The sequence below is a fragment of the Bolinopsis microptera genome, chromosome 2, assembly GCF_026151205.1.
Source record: "Bolinopsis microptera isolate Bmic1 chromosome 2, MBARI_Bmic_1.0, whole genome shotgun sequence".
Taxonomy (NCBI): Eukaryota; Metazoa; Ctenophora; class Tentaculata; order Lobata; family Bolinopsidae; genus Bolinopsis; species Bolinopsis microptera.
In genome coordinates this window covers 14,633,749-14,651,033 of record NC_087073.1, presented here as the reverse complement: position 1 = coordinate 14,651,033, position 17,285 = coordinate 14,633,749, and the positions used below count along the sequence as shown (strand labels likewise).

Genomic DNA, 17,285 nt, shown 5'->3' with positions numbered 1-17,285 from the left:
AGATTTTAGGTTTACTGAGTTTACATGATTTGTCTAAATTCGTTTTGAATGTGTCATGAAATTCATTAAAGTTTCTTGGTGGATGCTCAGAGAAATCTTGGTTTAAAGACGAAACAAGAAGTCCAACGTTCGATTCACTGTAATCATAATATTGGGTATGTTTAACTTGAGGTTCAGAGTTAGTTACAGCTAAGTCTTCAAAAATATGGAAAACTGGCAGATGATGCGAGATTCTGTCAGATACTGTACCTGAGGCAACAACCTTGTTAATATCATTTGTGTAAATGTTGTCAATACACGTTTGATTACATCCCGGTTTCTCGTGCGTGTGTGTTGATATAAGAGGTGAGAAACCAGCACTAAACATTATCTCCTCGAGATTGTTAACTTCTTTACTATTAGCATGAAGGTTGACGTTAAAATCTCCCATTATGTATGCAGATCTTTTAGGCAATATCTGGAGTATTCTGGATAATTCTGTCAGGAAGCTTGCAAAATTACCGCTGGGTGGTCGGTAAATAACCCCAAAAGTTACTTCTTCTGAGTTTTTACGACTAGTTACGAATAGTGATTCTAAATTCTCGGTTACGTCTGACGCAAGTTCGTTCACAACACTGCTAAGTCTATCTTGAACATATAATGCTACACCAGTTCCTTTGGATTTATTACCTACAGTATTCTGGTAAAAACTATTGTAGTTAGGAATTGAATACACGGTGCTTTCATCAGGACCTATGTTAGTTTCTGATAAACCTATTACGGTGAAGTTTTGGTTAATGCGGTGCAGTTCAGTTAATAGACTATCAAAATTGCTTTTATTGCCATCAATGTTAAGAAAGTAGGAGCTGGAAAACTTTTTAAGGTTTTCTCCATGCGATGAGTTGATTTCATTAGCAGAATAAGCTTGGCATTTGTCTAAGATTGAGGATATTTTATATGTTTCGTCATGTGCTTCTGGTGAGGTTGTGTCATCTATAAAGTGTTTGAAGGGATTATACTTGTGTACTATTTTGTCTTTGCAAAAATGTGTAAAATGTGCTAAAACTTTGATTATTTGTTTAATTGATTATTTGTTTAATTGATTAAGAATAATGACATAAACATCATCACTAGTTTTAAACATTCTTTTTGATTTCCTCATTATCAGAACTGTGACTATTTCACAGCCTTCGTCATTTAAAAACAAACAAATTCTATAACTAACATAATTGTCATAATTTATTTACATATAAAAGAGTTTAAAAAGTTAAAAACCGTTAATTTTAAAAATAAATAAAATATTAGTTGGATCACGAATTATGAAGCTGATCGAACGATCAGTTAACTGAACAATTTTATCAGCAGAGAAAAGTTATTAGTAAAACAAAGTTATCAATTTATGCCAATTTTATACATCAATGTAAGGAAGTTGGTCTAATTTCTCGTTAGGGTTATAGCCCTATATATATATTAGGGTTTCAGCATATCATATGATTCAGTTAGGGATTGGGTTAGGTTAAGGGTTGAGATCAGATAAAAGGGTTAAGGTTTCGAATAACAATTTTAAAACACTAGTGTCTTATTTCTCCGTAAAAAGCTAGCACAATTAATAGCGTGAGTAGCATTTTTGGGCGCCTCGAAAGTGATTTTAAACAATTTTCCGTTCAATTTTGGTCGCTTAAAAAATAAAGCAAGTTATAGAACTATTTTATAATAGTATCAAATTGTATGTGCTTTATCGAAAGATTTATTACCTAGCTGGCTCGCCAATCCCTGTGTGCGCGCGAGCTGCATGCTCTTTTCAAGCTTCCTGCACAGGATAGGAACGAACAATAAACCATAAACTAGCAAGCTAGGTAAAAGATATTTCGCAGGTCTTAACAGAATTCACAAATTTCAGCATTTTCAATAATGAATAAGAAAAACAACATTTTTAAAAGAAAAACAAAATTTTTATTTACCATTAATACATATTATTTTATATTTATAGATAAAGTCAATGTTTGATGTTGAAAATTCAACCATATACACAGCCCGCCGCGCACACAGCCACACATTTGACATTGATTGACGATGTCAACCCTTCCAGATCGTTGCTCTACGAAGCAGATAAGAGCAACGAAGCAAGAATGCTAGTTTGCGCGGCGCGTCGAAGCGGCGAAGTCCTCCAAATTTGACATTGTTAAGTAATCATAAGGTGCGGGCGTAAGCGCCTTAACACACGCGCTGCAAACCTTTTTGATCGCCTTGACACACGCTGCAACTCCTTTTTGATCCGGCTTTCCGGAGTGCGCAAGCTTCGCGTACTGCACGAGAAAGGTGTACAAAGTGTATCAATAATGAATAAGCGCCGCGCGCGGCCGCGGGATCTATTCGGTTATTGATATGGTGAGTGAATAAAATTTTGTAACGCGATGCACTACTGGGTCGCGCGCGCATCAAATAATGCTTCTCGCAACCACATCTACTTCGGTAAATCGGCGAGATGCACCACTGTGCCTCACCGAGCCATGCGAAGGATTGACATCGTGAATCAAATAAAATTTTATTATTTCAAAACGTAATTGATAAATCCACAGTTGGCGAACTGTAAAAATTAAAATGTTTTGTGTCTATTGCTTATAAATGTTTTATCAAATATGAAATACGGAACGTTCTCCAACTGTTGTAGGTTTTGAGGTTTATAACCTACCAATACAAAACTTACACTATATAACACAAAACGCCCGCCGAGCTTTTATTTTATATATTTTATATTTGGAACAAATATTTTAAGAGTATCACCCGTTAAATAACCTAACTACGTGTTAGGTTATTTAACAAGCTGAAAAAGAAGGCGAAACTAAACAATTTTGCTAATTTTTCCATATAATTATAAACAATCTATATCTGCCATGTTTGATATTCGAAAATTTTCTTGAAGGAATATCAAGTTCAGTGAAGTAATCTCATCAAATTGCATTTTATTCTACAGATCATAAAGTGCTGAAACTTTCTTCATGGACTTAATAACGTTGCTCTTTTTTTCGACTTATGGAATACGAATATAAAAGATAAACAATAAAGAAAACAACATTTCATCGAAAAAAATTGACTACCCAAACCCACCCCCCCCTCCTATCGCATGTAAATGTTATACATGATATCATATGTCTATTGTCTATAATTATATCATCTTTATACACTGTATGTAATCTTTTGACATACGTTGCATGCCACTTTTCGCGCGCGAAGCGCCGAATATCTCTGATATTTGGATACGAAACATGTATCAAGTAATCTTCACTTTGCGTCTCCCACACAATTTGGTTGCTTGCTTTCCCATTCATTCACAATCTATGATAGGAGGCAACTGTACTCGGTACTGACCATGCGTTACGGCACTAACTGAGCTCGTTACAATTTGCAGGCCGTACATGAAATGGGAAAAGCGAGCAACAGATTTCATTCTCGGTATAATTTTGTGTTTGGGTGCGGTTACTGTAATTGCAATCATTTATTCTAGTTTGGAAAAAGGAGACACTGGTGACGGTCAACTCTACTCAACATATGACTATGTAATATGATATTTAACTCAGAGCGTCCTCGAGCGCATAGCAGGTCTCGTGTCATGAAGTCACGTGATCACATGACCAGTGACTCATTAGATCACACCAGCTAACATTTCGCACTGCCATTCTCAATTCTAGACTTTTCCTTCGTGTTGTGTCGACCGCGTATTTAACAAAAATTGCAGATTTTCGCATTCTCGATGGTGAGTGAATGACATTTTAGAACGTGATTGATAGATGAAGTTCTGATTCGTAGGAATTAGGATGTCTAGTATTTCATATTTATAAGTTTGTTAAATATGGAATTGGAACGGTCTCTCTCTCATTGCATCTGTTGAGGTATGAGTTACGGTCTTTCACTCTGCAAATTATCATTCTTGGAATAGCAATAAATAACAATTTAAATATCAAACCACTAAAATTGTTCAATAGAGAAACTGGCAAAAAAATCAATTCACTACTTTTAAAAACTACATTTGAAGTTATCAATTCTAAAAATCTGAGACACTATCACAGCGATTTACAAAAACCATGCGCATGCATGTAGCGATGTTTCAATATCACAAGATGATTTACTCTTCAAGTGTCATAAAGTTCGCTATAAGAAGGCGGAGGCTCCTCTGGTAAAGCACCTGCTGAGATATTTCCAGGTTGCACTGCTACGACGTTTGATTCCTCATAGCTGGGCGGATATTCAGGAAGATCTGATATACTTGCTCTATGGTGATGTGGTCTAGTTGAACTGTTTACTGAAATCCCATAGCCGTTCTCAAGAAAGGATTCAGTATTTGGGAATAAATTTGATTCTGAAACATGCGCACCACTATGACTGCTGCTTGTACTACTAATACTAATACTACTACTACTACTATTGCTACTATTACTAGAACTACTACTACTACTATTGCTACTATTACTACTACTACTACTAAAACTACTGCTACTACTACTACTACTACTACTACTACTACTACTACTACTACTACTACTACTACTACTACTACTACTACTACTACTACTACTACTACTACTACTACTACTACTACTACTACTACTACTACTACTACTACTACTACTACTACTACTACTACTACTACTACTACTACTACTACTACTACTACTACTACTACTACTACTACTACTACTACTACTACTACTACTACTACTACTACTACTACTACTACTACTACTACTACTACTACTACTACTACTACTACTACTACTACTACTACTACTACTACTACTACTACTACTACTACTACTACTACTACTACTACTACTACTACTACTACTACTACTACTACTACTACTACTACTACTACTACTACTACTACTACTACTACTACTACTACTACTACTACTACTACTACTACTACTACTACTACTACTACTACTACTACTACTACTACTACTACTACTACTACTACTACTACTACTACTACTACTACTATTAATACTACTGCTTATTTTAATGCTACTACTATCTTGAGTATCTCTGTTCCTCTGTGCCCTTCTTCTACCAAGGTTCCAGCACATCTTCAGTAGAAAAACACCACTATTCCTTGACAAAAAGCAGAATGTTCATGCGTTCATCATTTGCCCTGGAAACTGGAAAGTAAAGTTAAACTAAAGAGTACAAATAGGATTACGATAAGTTTTTACAGAAAAATAAGAAGTTTAACAGAAAAAGCACTCCACACAGGCCACAGCTAATACAATCCAAACATCATCAACTAACCCATTTCACACATTCCACACGAAGATTGCTGGCACAGCTCATGTTACATTAAAGGGACCGGGGGGGGGGGGGGGGGGGGTCATCAACAAACAGTAAACACGGAGAAACCGTTAAAACTGTCACCGACCTTGCGGTATAACACAAGCTGAAAATTGAAATGGGAGGCGAAATTGCGGTAATTTACATATTTTATATACCAGGGTTAAAACTTTTACTTTTTAAAGGAATTTTTAATTCAGTGAACGTTTCTTATCAAATGGTTGTTTATTCTGTCCATGAAACTCTGAAAATAAAATATCTCCATCGAGTTTAAAACGTCGTACTTTTTTAGTCGACTTACGGACAGAAATAAACAAAGACGAAATGTTCGCCTTGTAACCTTTCCAAAAAGAATTGACAATCCTACGACCCCCCCCCCGGCCCCCCTTCCATTACCGCATGTAGATTGTTGATGTAATACATATAATATGTTGCTTCAACTTTACACACTGTAATCCTCACTTTGTGTCTCTCACACTACGTCTTTTGTCCTGTGCTTTAATTTGACTGTTAACATCACTTACTTTCGTCCCTTATATTTCTGTTTGAAACTTATGTATCATTGATTAAATTTAATGATAATAACGACCACATTTATTTCAGCATTGAACTGACTGAACAATGGATCAGTATCTAAAGAATGGAGCAGAAATATTTAAAAACTTCTGCTCCTCTACCAACAATCAACAAATGATGCTGCCAAGAGCACCGGATCAAACCTACATCGACCTCTACCCTGACAAAGATGACCCAGAGTCCAGCTTTAACTTTAGAGAGGAGAGACAACATCAATCTGACTATGAAGCCGAAGTGGTTGTTTATAGAGCTTTGGAGGGAAAGGATGGAAATATGATCGTGCTTCATAATTTTGAATTCACACATCACCAATATCGTTTGTGTGACAAAGGTCATGTAAGAAGAGGATGTCCTAAATGCAAGGGTAAAAAGGCGGAAAACAAGGAAGGAGAGTGCGATTTTTTAATCATCTGTCCAGAATTGTTTGTGGTGATTGAAGTAAAGAACATGAAGAATGTTGAGAGAGAAGTTGTGGAATGTGAACCAGACTTGTGCACAGTTGGTGAAGACAGCCAGCAACCTGGGCGTCTGACAATGGATCAGCAGTTGGAAGCTTTGAATGGAACATTCAAGAAATCCATTGAACAGAGGAATAAGATGGTGAAACTGATTGACTGCATAGATGAAGGTATGGTTACTCTTCAGTTTACTGCTTATCCCAATTTCAGTAAAGCGTATCGGGAAGACTTCAGCGGTTCAGGCGACCAAAATTCAACCATCATTTTCAAAGAAGATTTAGAGAACTTTGATATTTGGTGGTCGGAGAATGTGAGCAAAAGTTCCCTTGTCCATAACAACCCCACCTCTGATTCACAAGAGTTTTCGACAAAGCATGAGAAAATTAGGAACATGCTTCTAGCCATTTGGAGCACAGACAAAAATAATTTCAACCAGGCAAAGTGCAGTTTAGGGCATTGCATCTTGGACATAGACAAACGGCTCAAGGAAGGACTATTCACTTTTAAGCCTAAGAAAGGGAAGAGTCGCGAACAAAATCCTGGGGTTGTAAAAGCTCCTGATGTCATCAGAAACTACATTAAAATTGAGAACGTTACAGCTGAACAATATAACGTTTTTAATTCAGACGAGAAATTGGTGTGGATTAGTGGACCCGCAGGGGCGGGCAAAACTGTAATAATGTGTGGCAAGATCATACAGCTAGTTCAATCCGCCAAGGAAATTAAAGTTGTGTTATTCAGAATAACTGGGGGAGGAAACAATACCCAGGTTTACCAACGAGCACTGCAGAACGCGGATGTAAACCACGAGAAAGTAATCACTGATTGGGATAAATATACTCCCTCGGAACTGTGTGATTACATAGCAGAGAGTGCGTGTAGAGTCATCATTGTGGAGATAACACGTTATCTTCCGATCAAAGAGTTTTTAGGAAGACTCAGCAAATTTGAGGATTGTCATTTGTTCTTCGATGATTTACAAAGAGTGATGTTTAGTATCACACCCGAACAGTGTGGGGTTTTGATTGACAATTTATTGAAGTTGTCATTAAGAAAGTATATCTGGATTGCTTGTGACATGGGACAGGATTGTTACTTACAGGAGAGTACGAAACAATATCTACAGAACGTGATGGAGTTATCGAATGTGATTACCGATAAATTAAACCCAAATCAGAGAGTAATTTTATCCATGAATTTAAGGAACACCTTTGATCTATCGAAAGTTTTAACAATTATCAGAGATCGATTTATTGGATTAATTTCGAAGAGGTTGGATATTTTAGAGATGGTTTTACCAAGACAGGTCCCAGGTCATTTCATTCATGGCCCAAAATCTGTCATTCACATTTTGGACAGTTACAATGTTAGTACTATTGGCGAGGTACTGATTAAGGAATTAAATAAATTGTGTAACGTTAACGGATTAAATAATTCCGATGTCGGTATTGTTTTTAACTATCTCAGGGACAGTAGTGATGTTTTATCGCTTGTAGAAGACATTGTCCATAAGCGGAATGAAAACATTGATGATAAGATGATAGCATGTTACAGTAGGAACAGCTACTCTGCCGAGTGGCCTGCAGTGGTTGTGTTACATAAAATGTACGAGCTGAGCGAGGGAAACATGTCTAGACTTTACTTGAAGATTTCACGAGCACGTGTTTTCTGCTCTGTTGTTATTTACCCAGAGAAGGGCAAAACCTTAGAAGATTATGGAGATGTTTTAGATTTTTTAAATAAACTGAGATCTCACGCACATATTGTTCGACATTGTCATTAGATTAATATGAAATAAATGACAGTTTTTAAACGACAATTTTGAATTGATCGTGATTTTTATCACAAGTATATTATATTTTTAATGAATAAAACAATTGTTTAAGTTAAATCAAGTTACAGTGATGGAATTAACCAATACTAACATGGTCACTATGTACAACTACATATCAATATACTGAAAGTATAGCAATTCAATTTAATATCGATATGAATACAATAACCAAAAATAAGCGTGTTTCATTGTTTCTAATTCTACACTCAGTGTTTAAATTTAATCTGAAAAATGTGTATAACATGGCAAATAACCCTCCAATGTAAAATGTATCATCTTAAAAAGTTGGAAAAGAAAAACTCAAACTCTGAATACTGAATATTGAATATAAATAATAAATGATAGAGTTAGTCCCTCCCCAAACATTACAGTCAAAGCAAGATTGTCAAACTGTGACATTTACATTTACTGATCAACACCGATTATACTTTTCATTTACCAACACACTCAATTAATTCAACGATAAATATGGAATAAGGATTGGCTGGACGGTCACGGAACAAATTGCCGACAATTGAATCCCACGGAGCTTCGACTGTGACCATACTAATATTACAACGGATAAAAATTATAACCCTTTACCCCAACGTGACCTCATTTTACCTCTAGTGTCACAGAGAATGAGTCAGTAAACTGCTTAAACGTGTTAAGATGAGCTCCGTCAATCATATCACGTGAGAAACGAACATGTGAAGAGTTGATGTAGAACGTGTGGAAGTGTACTGTGAACATCTCCTGCGTCTGAAAAGTTGTGAAATGTTCAATTGTTGTTCCGATTTAAACAATACAAAACTGTTCGATGAATTGAAATCATGAAATTGGTGGCAAAATTACCACCAATGATAGAAATGGCCGTCATCAATAGTGCTCAAAAGTCAGGTGCTCCCATGAAACTTACCCCCAAAATGTCGGATACTGAATAGAATTGAAGTTTGATGTCTCCAGAAATGTGAAGAGCCAGAGGGAATGAAATGGGTTCCTCCGTTTTGTAGGATTCTGTGCTCTCAAACTCGTAGATCTCTTCTCCGTTTTGGAATACAACAAAGTAGGGTTCTGAAGAAAATGTTAAATTAGTACGTGATTATACAGAAAGAACTGCACCTCGTCCTGCTTTGCAATCCTAGCACTGTGTTTAACAATGTCTAACCCTTATCCGTCACATATGATATCCAGACGTTATCAACAATCTTTATCAATAACAAAGCAACCGAATGGTGCAAACGAAAAAAGTTGTGCTTACTGCAACTGCCATCCTCATTGAACGCAGGTGAATTAGACATGGATACATTTGAAAAGAGAAGCTTGATATCCTCAGGCTGCTCCCCCGCTATCACGCTCGTTTCAATGTACTTGAGGTATCTCTTCTGGCAGGGTAGCGATATTACACCATTCTCTCGCTTCGTTCTGAAGTGCTTGATAGCCTGCTCGGATGTCCAGCATCTGAGAGAATATAATTATTATTACATATTGGAGTGGGTTGTGCGGCACTCACTTTTTCTGAGCCCCTTGAAGCTGCGTATGAAAAGACATCAGAATTCATATGGCCCATATGATATTGGTGATGCTTATTGATTATCGTTATATCGGTTGGTTATTATTTCAAGACTCAACAGTCGGGAAAACATTATTCATAACATGTTTAAAAGCAAAGAGAATGAATCACTAACATCCGTGAGTGAACGAGATAAGATGCCACGAAGAGTCCGGAAGTAACATTTCCTGTCTGACAGTGAACCAGAATAACATTGGAGTCATCATCTTTCAACAGTTTGTCCTGTTTGGGAGTCCATTAAGATGCTGGTTCTTTTGCTTTTCATTTCAATTTCTATCAAAGTCCTATTAAACAAACTGAAGATCTAAAACTCCGTACAAAGTATTTGTTATGAAATTAAGTCAAGTTGCTTGATTGAAGTTTCTGTACCGTGAACTCGCAGAAGTTCCACATGTCTGTGAGACTAGAAACTCCGTTAGGAGGGGTGGGGTAGGAGGACACGTTTTCTCCGAACATTGTTGCGTCGTACGACTTCTCACATACGTTAACGATTCTATAGTGACCCTGAAATGAGACTGTTATTGGTGGCAGCTTAATACAAAAACATTGATGATATTCATATTAATGATATTGATGACTTAAATCAACATAGAATCTGCCAAATAAACGAAAAAAGAAAAGCAAAGAAATAACAGCTTACTTTGTGTTTATCGTCCATGAATCTCTTGAGCTCGTAAACGTCACTCCGAGTAGGAGGGAAGCTACACACAAGAATGTTGTCTGTAATGTAGCTGACATCTATCCTGTAACCCTCGTGGGACCAAGATGGATGTTCTGGCAACTCTCCAAATACTGAGAAAAATGGGCATGTCAGAAAACGTACAATGCACAAATGGAGCTTTTGATTAAACAGTCCTTTTAGAATGAAAATGCTAAAAGTAAGACAGATTATGAGCCAAATCATGGCACCATTTCACCCACCAGAAGGTTTCTTATTGCGAGCTATTTCTGCGGTGATGTCGATGTTAAGTTTCATTGCCTCTCTCAACTTCGTTAACCATGTCCTCATCTCGTCTTCAGTGAGACAAGACATCTTATACATAGCTTTATTCTTTTGTGTTGAGGAAGTCTTCAAGATGAACGAGTATTGGAGATCTGTTTTGTCAGCGTTAATTGAAAGCTTTGTACCCCATAATGGTAACATTTCTTTAGGTCGATGGTCCTGAAGATTTGGGGCATGAAACAATCTGTATCAATCAGAGATATCATCGCGACCAGATTAAAGGACGTCATCTTTTAGTTACAGAAAAAAACTTCCGAAAAACCGTCACAATCAAGCTTGGGTTTATCAAGGACTCACGTATTCTCTGTTGAAGAGATAGAGTGCTCTAGCAGTTAGAATAGCCTGGTAATCTCCCCACTTGTGTCGTTTCCTCTCCCTCAGGATCCGTCCCGTGTAAACCACGTCCTCATCTGCCAGGGTTTGATAGGTTAACTTAACACTTGATAGGTTAACTTAACACTTAACCAGAGATAAGAGTGATATTTATAAATTATATGGTGAGAATTAGGTAGGTTCATTCTCACTGAGAATGCTAGTGAAAGAAAGTCAAGACGAAAAGATGAAGAACAATATTGAAACTGACCAAGAGGAAGATCGTCTATTCCAGCAAGGATGTCACTATTTTCGTTACCATCACTACTGTCTGAGTCACTTTCTATTTTATCACACCTGTACCTGCAGTGTGACATTAGTCATCACGGTAACTCGGTAATCTGCCGATGCACATCTGGGGCACACCTCGGGCACACCTGGGGCACAAACTCGGGCACACCTCGGGCACACCTCGGGCACACCTGGGGCACAAAGCACACCTCGGGCACAGTTACATAATTAACACAGTTTAATTATATAACTGTAAACAACTTACAAAATATCCAGTTTAGAGATCCACCCAGTTTGCTGACAAATAAAAACAATACCTTCTGCATCTCTCACCTCTTTTCAGTTTTCTTGTTCTTTTGGTACTGATATTGGGTTTTCTGCCGTTGCATCCTCTTTTGAGGTGTTGGTCCAAAAGCTCCAGATTCTCTTTTCTTTGGCACCCTTTGTTTCGGAGTCTGTTGAACAGGTTTAAGTTGACGATTGGGTGTCCAAGCCTGCTGAACTTTATTGGTTCCAGGTGAGGCTTCTTGTTGTCCTCCTCTGGATTTAACACTCCGAACTTCATCTCTGCTTCCTGATGGTTATAACGAGTGTGTCAGATATTCTGAGGACCAGATACGAAACGAACCAACTTTTTTTGTCGGACGTGAAGATCTAGGTTAACAAAAAGGAAATATTTTGTTCAGAGTAGATGGCTTGTTCTCAAACTTTAGACTGGGATCACAGGACATTAGACAACGACGAATCAAGTTTTCAAGAAAATTCTATGATAATTGTTGATGAAAACAAGGCTGAATTCATCAAGTATCCTTCAGCAATGGAATGTACATGAAGATCACTAATACAAAAGGTGAAAATGGACTGGAGAGTTTTATCACAGACAGAATTGTGATTTGGTGTGCACTGTGCACAGGACAGTTCATGACACGAAACAAATCTTACTTTTTCCTTTCTTTTTACGACCTGCAATTGTCTACAAGTTAATACTAAAATTGTGTTAATATTAAAACAACGAGAATATTTTACAATATACCAACACAGTAGTCTGAATAGTTGTTTAAGGTAACCCACCAGTTGATCTGGAGTCCGGAGGAGCATTTTTCGGATCTTTGGCTTTTCTACTTTTTGTCCTTAGTTTAGGTGTTGGTGACAATGTTTTCTGTGCTAGGAGTTGAGCCTCGATCAGCGGCGACATTTCTTCCCAGTGGGCTTCGATCTGAACAAAACTAATCTTAAAATCACGATAGTAGGGCCTTTTCTAATCATGACAGGGTTGATTTGCCCATAAAATTAAATCGGTAGAAATAAAATCAAAAAACTTATGCATCATAACATCGATGCATTCGTAGATCTTAAAGTTAAATCTCCAACTGACTTGGTTCTTGTCGGGGGTGACAGCGCAGGTGATGTCTCTCCAGCAGGGAACTACACGTTCCTGTAGAGGGGAACACGTGACACAGGTACATCTCACACTGCACTTCTGACACGTTCTACGGGTCGTGTAGCACCTACAGGAACAGGAACTGTTAAATGAGAGGAGTGGAGTTGGGATTATTATTTGAGATCGGACATTTACTTCATACCTGTCAATAATTTAGTGAGTAATGTTAAAATAGTAATAGCATGACTATGATATGAAAAGATTCGATCGTAGCGCTATTTTCTGGGCTGTGTTCCAGCTTCAGTTTGTCTGTATTAATAATTTAAAAATCACTCGTGAGAGACAACATGCTCACCTGTTAGCAGTGTATAGTTTGTTGTACTGGAAATCAGCCGGAGCAGAATGAGGTCGGCACTGCCTCCCAACCGCTAATCTGTTTCCTGGTCCCAGGTTCCGGCGAGGAGGCGCCGCAAGATTGGGGGCACCGCCCCCACCATGGGGGGTTGGAGGGGGGTCCCGGAGTGCATTGTGGGGAAACGTGGCAGGTACTGACAGAGGTACTGAGGTACTGAAAATGGAGTTGTGAGAAAAACTAGATTTTAACTTTTTAACAAATGAAAAGATGAAAAAAGAAAAAAAGATTCACTTTTACGACTGAGTGAGTAATCTGTATAAAGTGTGCACGATTAAACCGCGTCAAAGGAAATGCGGTTAACATGTCTGATGTATGGTTAACTATGTGCAGCTAGCCCGCAAAGAATTGATAACCATTAACCAACCGACCATGATTTTACATGGATAGATAGACGTTCAAAGATCTCTAAAATCGGCGACAAGACGGATATCCTAGTCCCTGTAGTATTCGGTCTGATTGCCACATTATGACCATTCGGTTTCGGAACTATCACAGGAAAACTCATCAAAATTTAATTATAATATCTACAAATACGATGAACATGAGCAGCACAGTGGCTGAAAGTAAAATGTTTTCACTACATGGTATGTACGTGCGTAGTTCTCCTGCACGTCTAACACTTTTTAGTGAGCTAATTTGTTATGTACTTATTTTTTAACTTTACAAGCATTCCAGTAAACAGCAACTCAAACTAATATTCTTATTGGCCGCTATGGATTAAGCGAGAAAACTTAGCTGGAGTATTTCGCTTGTTAATTTAAATGTTTTAAAGATCAGACGTTTCAAACTCCGTCCTCCAATAACAAACGGTTGGTTTAAACTACGTTAGCTTGTTAATAACAACACCACTTACAAGATAATTTAAACTCTCCGTATAAATGTTTATACGCTTGTAGTGGCAGCTCTACGTGAAACATCCGTCTTTTGTTACTATGTTAAATTACTCGGCTCTATTGACCACAAAACACGATCAAATATTTACTATACTAACCGTAACTGAATAACATTTAAAACCTAAGAAATTTAGCAACTAAGATCTCAGACAATGAAAAAGGATTAAGCATGATCAGTAGTCAGTACGCAAAAAAAAGCCGACTCACTGCACTTGCTGCTTGGTTGGCTGCTTGTGGATGGTTCGGTGGGGAGTAGCGGTGGCAGCTCTGGTCTTAGGTCTCTCTTTCCATATTTTAGCAGTGCTGTGTACAGGCGAGTGGGGTGGATATGCACTCTGTGGGGACAGCACGGAGTTAGATAAACGAGTGGGAACATTTCCACTGTCAATAAGGAGGCGAGCAAACTGACGGGTGGAGAGAAGTGGAGGATGTTTGAAACTTGACATGGTACAAAATAACATCTTACTCCAGCCTAGCTACAAAACAGCGTCTCATTAATAGGGGTCAAGTTACATATTGGTGAACACCGGTCATGGCACATGGCCCACTATAATGCTACCGTATCAATTGGTAATGTGATTTGATAGTACCAAAAACTAATGAAAGATTCTTTAAGGGTCAACTTATCAAAGAACATAGCAAGACCACGAATTTGTAACTGATCGTACCTTAGATTGGAAGGCCTCGTGATAAAGTCTGTAAAGATTGTACTTCGTGTCTGTACCCGACAAACAAGAGTTGTCCTCATTTCTGAATGTTTCGTACAATTCGTAAAGTTTCAGCAGTTTATTTTTGACCTGGAAATAGAATAATAAGATTTAATTTCAATGCCACCAAAAAGCCACTAATACCCGTGCCCCTACATCAAAGAAATGCGTGATTTTCATTCTCAAAGACCTCAATCACTTCATTATGAAAGCCTCGCAAATCTCACAAAACTCACATCTTTACTGGAGAGACCACTCTCCCTGATAATCCGGAGCTGTTCCTTCTCTAGCTCCTCTCTAACGACCAGTCTCTTTAGTTCCCGTTCTAATGCTGTCAGAGGATGTCCCACTAACACAGGGTCCCTCCTTCTTACCTCCTGAGAACTTAAAATTACTTAAGTGATTGATGAGATGACGAAATGTCCTGTGAATTGTCATTTACTTTTGACTTGTAGATTATGAATATTGTCAAGCACAGATATTTATAGCCAAGATCAAAGAGAATTTTGTCGAAGCTAATATACTAATTGCATAGCATAAAAGATGTTGGTTGCACCAAGCACCTACCATAGACTCATTTTGTCGACATCTCTCCAAGTTAATTTGCTTCCTAAACTTTGCCCTTTTTTTGTAAAACTTGAAGCTGATACAATGATACAATATTAATCAAAATAAACTCTTCGTGCTTAAATTTGTCTTTTATTTTGATCGCTAAGATACGAACTAGCAAGCAGAACAGTACAGTGAATGTGTCAGTACACTTCACTCAAAATTAAATCAAAACACTCGATCATTTTAAAATTAAAGCAACTTGAACTTCTGCAGTAAGCGACCATTTAAAATCTGAAAGAGAAATAAAAGTCGGTAGAATAAACGACATGGCTTACTTTGATTAACCGACGCGAGACAATCTTGGCAGCTGGGACGAAACAAAGGGGTTCAGATAGAATTTACTAGCCATAAAAAGGTCAGAGCATCATGCACCTCAGCCCAAACAAACCAATAGAATGGGTTCAAACTTTAACAAGTCGCAGATGGTGCACGGTAACTAAAACACGTGTTTTACTGACGCAAACAATCGACAAATAATCTGATCACAAAATTTACTGCATCGATCGAAACTGGCTAATCAAATTTGGATGAAAACAAGACAAAAATCATAAATCTCCTGTAATTTTAGAAATTAAAGTTACGAAGAAAGAAGCCAACTGAGGTAGAGGAGCAGTTACAATGCCTCCTTCATTAAACATGGTTTGAAAATATTAGTCATAACATAATACAGGGATCGGGTTAAAACACTTAAGATGTTAAATTGATAACCTTGCATTGGACACCATGGTAACCTAGGTAAGCAGCTATTTGTAATTCAATACCGAATTATTCGGGCGTAGGTCTGAAGGGTCGCTCCGGGCATGGATTTGGGTTACTTTGACTGATTAATGTGTTTTATTTGATACGTGAAGATTTACCTAACTAATTCATTTTGTTCAAGACTAATGGACGAAAATAAATCTGTGAATGAAACATTGAAATAACTTGCAATGGCTACCAAAACCATGGTTGGTTTGAAGTCACAACAATTCAATGAAAATTTCACAGTAAGTTTAAACACCATCAAAACTTTAATAGAGAGAATAGCCGTGATATAAATACTTAAATGTTCTGAATAAAACACATAGCGGTGTTTAAACACATGTTCGAGAATTTTTGCGACCACAATAACGCAAATAATCATAAAATACAGAAAAACCACACCAAATTCGGTTTCAGATGATCCAGTTAAAAAACCTAGAACAAGTAGCGACTCTAGAAATGACAATGATTGTTCCGCAACGTAAAATGCTCAGCCACTGATTGAATCACGCTGTGTATTGGAGCGTTGTTATAATGCATGCTTGTCGAAGGAAAGAAGCGCTTATGACTGTGTAACATCTAATTTCTTGATTTGAGGAGGAAGACTGGAGTGGATTTCTCTTGCAGTTCCCCTGAAATTGATAACATACAGCGTTATTTGATGAAAATGGTCACCTGGTGCGAGTAAGGTGCACGCCAATTCACATCGGTCATGTTACAGTATCATCCATCTTTCCAACTACGCAATAATGAATTAAAATCCTTTAGCTTTCTAGGTCATTACATGGTACAAGGTGAATGCTCATCACACAATATTCTCGTGGGAGTGTTGCATCAGACCTGACCAGGTACACAGTTTTATTATTGTAGTCTTGTAGTCTTGTAACAACCACTCCCACAGAAACACACTTTCAGTACGATCAGTTTCCACAGAAGCCATGCAGAGAATCACATGCATTTTTTGCGACTTTTGCAGACAGACAATGGGCTTTGATCATTGATCAGCGAAAATCTACGTGAAATTTACTATATCGTCATCAACAATCATTGGGGCAAGAAATACGTGAGTAATAAAAGACAATCGCAGCAAGTACTAGGTTTCAGCATGTACAATGTACAATGTACAATGTACAATGTATTTCAGTACCATATTGTCCAGTAGTAGTTAACTAGTAGGAACGGGGAAGAATACCGAATCTTCCC

At 37.7% G+C, this 17,285-nt stretch overlaps 3 protein-coding genes across 3 annotated transcripts in view; 2 read left to right on the top strand and 1 right to left on the bottom strand.

The window, feature by feature from the left end:
• The window catches only part of LOC134826226 (FYVE, RhoGEF and PH domain-containing protein 4-like), a 434,713-nt gene that overhangs the window by 129,326 nt on the left and 288,102 nt on the right, over positions 1-17,285 (top strand). The gene's annotated exons all lie outside the window — the stretch shown is intronic.
• LOC134811018 (uncharacterized) lies at positions 3,682-8,206 on the top strand. Its single transcript, XM_063817725.1, has 2 exons — positions 3,682-3,733; positions 5,911-8,206. The coding sequence occupies exon 2, from the start codon at positions 5,929-5,931 to the stop codon at positions 8,122-8,124; it is 2,196 nt and encodes a 731-aa protein (XP_063673795.1). The 5' UTR covers positions 3,682-3,733; positions 5,911-5,928; the 3' UTR covers positions 8,125-8,206.
• Positions 8,224-15,377, bottom strand: LOC134811019 (uncharacterized). Its single transcript, XM_063817726.1, has 18 exons — positions 15,297-15,377; positions 14,966-15,106; positions 14,691-14,819; positions 14,230-14,357; positions 13,070-13,282; positions 12,709-12,841; positions 12,405-12,549; positions 12,276-12,296; positions 11,667-11,907; positions 11,314-11,405; positions 11,028-11,140; positions 10,649-10,889; positions 10,368-10,519; positions 10,097-10,231; positions 9,843-9,949; positions 9,416-9,615; positions 9,074-9,228; positions 8,224-8,916 (listed from the first exon to the last, which is right to left on the bottom strand). Exons 1-18 carry the CDS (start codon positions 15,297-15,299, stop codon positions 8,770-8,772), a joined length of 2,496 nt encoding a protein of 831 aa, XP_063673796.1. The 5' UTR covers positions 15,300-15,377; the 3' UTR covers positions 8,224-8,769.